The sequence below is a fragment of the Taudactylus pleione genome, unplaced genomic scaffold (genome assembly GCF_031769625.1).
Source record: "Taudactylus pleione unplaced genomic scaffold, aTauple2 ptg000251l, whole genome shotgun sequence".
In the NCBI taxonomy this organism is placed as follows: Eukaryota; Metazoa; Chordata; class Amphibia; order Anura; family Myobatrachidae; genus Taudactylus; species Taudactylus pleione.
Window position 1 is genome coordinate 5,751,511 of NW_028284653.1, and position 6,874 is coordinate 5,758,384.

Below are 6,874 nucleotides of genomic sequence, written 5' to 3' on the forward strand. Positions count from 1 at the left end.
TGAGGATGTGGAGCGATCTATCTGACTTTAGACGTATTTCTTGGACCAAGAATAAGGCTGGTGCAAATCATGCTGCTGATGATAATGATGACTGCTTTCACTAGCGCATGAATGAGGGAGGTGCGGTCGCGTAGATGCAGCCAACTTTGAATACAGGTAGAGATCCGCATTTGTTTCTGTACACAGAAAATGGCCACAATTGTGACCACTTTACACTAAATCATGCCCAAGGAATGATAATATTCATGTTTTCCCAAACATATAGAGGGATTTAATTACAGAACAGTACTTGTCCCTATGTTCAAGATATTCAAATAGACTGGTGTCAGCTCACCACTCCTGGATGTTACCCTCAGGCTCACGGCTTCAGAGTTATATATCAACACATATTCCAGTCATATAAATTCAGTAGGTGTAAGTTATCCAATACTTTGTCCTTGTGACCAGCAGTTTGAATGAAAATAGCCTGTTAAGCTTTTTCAGCAGCAAAGCAGTTTCCTAAGAATCAAAAATAAGAATTGTAGAGATACAGTATATACTTTGTGTAGTATAATTTAAATGGTTTAGTGCAATAAAGTGTTGTAACCACTGACTTATTTTCATCCTATAGACTTTGTGTTGGAGAAGCTGAAACGAAGTTCATTTTTTGATGATGATATTAAAACATCAATGTTTTTTCTCACGATCCATGATGCGGTTCTACGTGTTCTTGAAAAAAAAAGCATGCAACATGCATTAAAATGGGGGCTAGAAAATGTAAGTCTCAATAATAGTGCCAATGTGTAGATTAAACATTACATTTAAAAATATCATAAAGCTGGGCCTGGGTAGTGTGAACAGGAACTGATCATCCTATCTGATCAACTGGAATTAGCTTTTCATCAGGCTGCCTAGGAAACTGTAATTGGTCTTTCAATTCCATTAATGTTGAAACAAAATGTAAAAAATTACGTATATTAAAAAATATATATTTTACAGCTTTCATTCATTAAAAAGATGCTTTATTCACTATAAAAGCATCCTTTCAATATTATTATTCTAGTGCTATTCTGTGATAGATGAGGTGTTTGAACATTACAAGTAGAAACATGATTATTGTTAAATAGGTTTCCCTATGCAAAGACATGGGGAAATCACCGTTGGCTTCCAGCCACTATAATAGCACATGTGGGTGTCATGAATGGCGATAGTAGGGTTACCACTAATGATAACAGGGTTATCCCCAGCAATTACACTTTAATGTATGAGCAGAGCAAAACACTATTTCTGGTGAAAATTTCCATTTCTGTCACACAATAATGCCTTCTACCCATTGATAAACCACCCCTTGTGCTGAGTAGAAAATGACGAAGCTTACATGCTGAGAACCATTGGCAGACACATGCACTGTCAAGGACAAATAAATCCTCATTCACTGCAGTGTGAAAGCTGTAGATAAAAAAGTGAACTGCAACAAACCTCATGATGAGCTTCTTCCTAACTTAAATTAAATCTTAACCTTTTCTTCTACTTTTTGAGACAGGCATAGTAAAATAAATATTATGATTAACTCACCTATACTGTAGCTGCTTTCTACTCATAGGTGAGGATCCCCACTACTAATGATTAACCATTCCGGTTGCAAATATTTATATTTGTAGATATGTAGAAGTAGCAAAATTAACAGTACTACAAAAATGTAGGTGAATAAACACTGAGGTTTATTTATATGCAACGTTTCAGGTTACCCCTAACCCTTCTTCAGGCATTACAATCAAATTGTACTACCTGAAGAAGGGTTAGGGGTAACCCAAAACATTGCACATAAATCATCCTCAGTGTTTATTTACCTGCCTACATTTTCAGAGTACCGTTCATTTTGCTACTTTTATGATAGATTTTCTGGCTCTCACCACAAATTAGTAATTAATCTTTCAGAGTGCACACTTTTATATATATTTATATAATGAAGAGAAATGGCGCCCTCTAGTGCCTTGTATCAATCTTTGTTTAGATGTATCTTCTTGGATTTCCAACTTATATACCAGGCTTGTAAATACAGTTGAATTACATGAAAATAAAAACACAAATATAGTGTAATATTAAAAATTGCCTGCATACCAAAAGCTAAATATATTGTAACCATCAAAACAGCTTGCTTGTTCCACACAGGGGAAAGTGATTCTTAGACAGCTACATACCACATAGTTTCTTGAAATATTGCATATCAGATATGAGGTACTATGGTCTTCTCTATTACAGTACTCCCAAGCTTATCTGGTCAATGCATGTCCAGTCAGGTAACATGTAGAGACCAAAGTAGTATAATAGAGGAGGAATAATAGAACCGCTCCAACATGGTTCATCCATCTTACAGTATCCTGGACTTGATCTGGGAGATCAGTAGTCTCCACAGGATTAATCTGGAAAGGGGGAATGAATGGTAATTGCATATTATTATTTAGGGGCCCATTTATTAATGATTGCATTTGAAATGTGATCTGGTTGCGATATTAGCGCCCATCATCGCATTGCAGGATGCAATCATATTGGCCAAATGTATTACCAAGCACCTGTAGGGACAGGAGCTTCAAAAGGAGCCCATCCCTGCAGAGGCATATTAAGAGAGGAGGAGGCCTGTGTGCATTCCAAGTCCGGGGTCCCCTCCTCTCTCCCCGGCGGCTGGCAGCGGACTAACCACTGCAGTAGACTCCAGGCACAAGTCTGTGCCCATAGTCTTTTGCGCATGTGCAGGTCACAGGGAAATGGAGTGGCCGCCATTTTCCTGGTGATTTCCCCACTGCACATTTGCAACATGCCAGGAAAATGGCAACGGCGACCATTTTTCAGTCGTTTTGTGGAGGGCTGCGGCACCTGACGCGGGACTTCAGAGTGGTAAGCATTAGAAATTATGGATGTGTGGTGTGGGCCCCCCTGGACCCAGGGGCCCGTGTGCACAGCACACCCTGCACCCATTATAGATATGCCCCTGCCTCTCTGCGATGTGTTGGGAGTGAAGTGACCACGTCAGAAGTCTCTTCACTCCTGTGACAGGACTCCAGCGCATGCATGGTCTACAGACCACACATGCACTGCGGCGATTGCCGGGGGAGGGTTTCAATGGAAGTTATGGGATGTGTAGTCCATAGGCTACAGCGGGCTACCGCCATCTTCGTAGTAGGTAAATATGGCAAAATCTAAAGGGGTTGCAGCTGCCGGAGGGAATGGAGGGATCACAGCAGATATTGTAGATATCTGCTGCAGTTCCTCTATCATGTATTCAGGGGATACTACATATTTGTGATTACTCCCTGAAAATGGGTGTTTTAAGGGAATAAGCCACAAATCTTTCTTGATAAATGTAGTGGACATTTCAAATCACAGGAGGTCAAAACTCATTTAAGACTTTACTATAATAGTTTGTTTCATTATTTTATGTTCTTAATGCAGGAAAACACCATACTTTTACCTTCAAATGGATTTAACAAAGAAAACATCTACACTGGCATACTTGAGGTAAGCTGAAATTACTTTCCAAGTAGCATGGCAATCACTAAAAGCATGTACAAAAACAATTAGCATTACAATTTAATACAAATGATAATTTAGTGCTTTTTGACATCCTGATGGGAGTTGGAAGCGCTTAGAAATCTGGAGCATGAGGGGGCTAGAGGCACCACTCCTAGGTTTGTTTTATCCTGTGAACCATGACACAGAGAGATGGTAGTTATCTATCTTAGGGGCCTATTCATCATAACTTAAAATTTGATGGAGGTAATTAGGTTTAGTACTCACATGGAGTTCTACCTAATTACCGGAGGAATTCATCATTTCTCCTCTCCATAACTATCTATTTCGAAAAGCTGTCATTTTTGCGATTACAGCTTTTTGGGAAATAGATAGTTTTCCCTCTCTACACTAACTCACCGCAGCTGGAATCTGTGCTGCGCATGCGCTGTAAAACCAGCGCATGCGCAGCACTGCCTAAAGCTGCAGTAATTTTGTGTGTCCTCCCCAACCCCCCTTCCGCCCCCCTTCCCCCCTCCCCCCTCCGCATACCTCCCCCCATGTCCCGCACTTACCTGCCCACTGCAGCACCTCCAGCTCCGGTGTCTGCTCTAACACGTGTTCTCCCAGCAGACCACAGTACAGTTTAGAAAAAAAAAAAAAAAAATTTTCTAAATTTTATTGTGTTCTGCGCCAGAGGAGGGACCAAAGCGCCAGAGGAAGACACCGGGGGACCTGTACACGCTGACACAGGTAAGTGTCACCTGCTATTCACCACCTCACAGTGGCGTATAATAACTCCATCAAATTCCGAAAATACATAATTTTTGGAATTTGATCAATAGCATAATTTCCATATACCCATACTAATGTATGGGGAGTGTGGAAATTAACGCAGGGGGACTTAAGTATCTTCATGAATACTAAAATAATGGTAATTAAGGAAAATGTCCTAATAATGTTATTTTAGTGTTGATGAATAGGCCTATTACTCTGATCTCATGTCACATCCTACCCTACCTTAACATATAATGCTGCATTTAACAATCTGGAATATAGTGATCATTATAAGGGACCCATGCTGTCAGCATTCCTTGTAACCAGCCTAGGCTGGCTATATGAATTACATGTGGCCATTTTGTGCCTATTGGATCATTACCAGTTCTTCAGGATTTGTTATGTTGGCTAACATCTCAGGGCTTCTTGTGTGTCATTTTATAAATGTTATTATCACTTGAGCTGGTGGCGGGCCCAGGGGGCGTGGCCTAATCGTGGGAGGCATGACCACGCCCCCTTCCCGGGAAAAAAATATATTTGCAGTGCTGCGCGCTGGGGCGGGGGGCGCTCTGGGCCCCCTCAGCCCTGCTCAAAGCCAGGGGGGGCGCGATCAGTGTGATCGGTCCCCCCATAGGCATAGGAGACTGCTGTGGCTGCTGCTCAGCAGCCACGAGCAGTCTCCACTGCAGCTCAGCACACGCTGTGTGCTGGGCTGCTGTGAGGGAGGGGGAGCGGCGCCGGGCCCCTCAGGAAGCCCGGGCCCCCTCCCCCCTCTCAGCGCCCCTGAGGAGAACTTGCTCAAGTACAAAGTAATGAAACTTGCCATCTAAATGGATGGGTGCTGCAACTTAGGAATGATGACTAGTAATGATGGCACTTAGCAATGATGACTAGTCAATATTAGCATGGTAACTATAAAACTAATTAGAACATTTTATGACATATAATAACATTATTATTGGGTGCTGCAACTTAGCAATGATGCAACTTAGCAATGATGACTAGTAATGATGCAACTTAGCAATGATGACTAGTAATGATGCAATTTAGCAATGATGACTAGTCAATATTAGCATGGTAACTATAAAAATAATTAGAACATTTTATTACATATAATAACATTATTATTGGGTGCTGCAACTTAGCAATGATGCAACTTAGCAATGATGACTAGTAATGATGCAATTTAGCAATGATGACTAGTTAATATTAGCATGGTAACTATAAAAATAATTAGAACATTTTATTACATATAATAACATTATTATTGGGTGCTGCAACTTAGCAATGATGCAACTTAGCAATGATGACTAATTAATATTAGCACGGTAACTATAAAAATAATTAGAACATTTTATTCCATATAATAACATTATTATTGGGTGCTGCAACTTAGCAATGATGCAACTTAGCAATGATGACTAGTAATGATGCAATTTAGCAATGATGACTAGTTAATATTAGCATGGTAACTATAAAAATAATTAGAACATTTTATTACATATAATAACATTATTATTGGGTGCTGCAACTTAGCAATGATGCAACTTAGCAATGATGACTAGTAATTATGTAATTTAGCAATGATGACTAGTAATTATGCAATTTAGCAATGATGACTAGTTAATATTAGCATGGTAACTATAAAAATAATTAGAACATTTTGTTACATATAATAATATTATTATTGGGTGCTGCAACTTAGCAATGATGCAACTTAGCAATGATGACTAGTAATTATGCAATTTAGCAATGATGACTAGTTAATATTAGCATGGTAACTATAAAAATAATTAGAACATTTTATTACATATAATAACTTTGTCCAGCTTATTTCATAATGCTGCCTGTCTTTGTTTTTACTCATGTACTGTCTATTCAAAACCTTTTTTATATTGCATTTTTTCTTTATACTATTGTAATTACACCTGTTTTGTGTTACGGACACTTGGTGGTATATTTACTAAAGGTCGATTTTAATAGATTTAAAATCGATCAAGATCGATTAAAATCGATGTTGGGTTTCTGGGGCTTAATCACACATTTACTAACACACAATTTTTTTTTAAGTATTAGTAAATGTGTGACTTAGCTTCAGAAACACAACATCAATGTTAATCGATTTTGATCGATTTTAAATCGATTAAGATCAACCTTTAGTAAATATACCCCTTGGTGTCCATACAATAAAAATGCCTTCCAACTTCTTTTGTTACAGTTCTGAATCTGACAGTTGTTTCTGTTTTTTAGGTGAAACATGAAACTAAATTCTAAGTTCTATTCAACATTATACTTGTCATGAGACTCATGACTAACTACTCAGGCACTATTATTCAAATGAGACAATACTCACGCAATACTTCAAGAGAAATCTCTGTATACAGTGTGAAACTATGACAGGTTTTCCTTACTTTAAGGAAATTACAGAATACATTTTTTTCTGTTTTAAATGAACTTTATTTTCATTGTTTAAACCTATTTATTTACATGAAAAACAAAATCAGTGTACATTTCAAGTTAAAGTAGACAATATTATTTTTAAATTTAGCATATCATGTATACTTATCGTTTTTTACAAACTTCTTGGTATAGGATGAAAAGTAATTTATCG

The 6,874-nt window shown here is 38.4% G+C and overlaps 1 protein-coding gene across 1 annotated transcript in view; it reads left to right on the forward strand.

Annotated features, from left to right (window-relative positions):
* Nucleotides 1-6,537, forward strand: part of LOC148515262 (chloride anion exchanger-like) — an 84,306-nt gene extending 77,769 nt beyond the window's left edge. Inside the window, exons 18-20 of the mRNA XM_088480252.1 lie at nucleotides 611-756; nucleotides 3,430-3,495; nucleotides 6,514-6,537. Of these exons, the coding sequence (XP_088336378.1) occupies nucleotides 611-756; nucleotides 3,430-3,495; nucleotides 6,514-6,537 (236 nt within the window). The remainder of the gene's footprint in view (nucleotides 1-610; nucleotides 757-3,429; nucleotides 3,496-6,513) is intronic.
* Nucleotides 6,538-6,874: the final 337 nt, after the last annotated feature.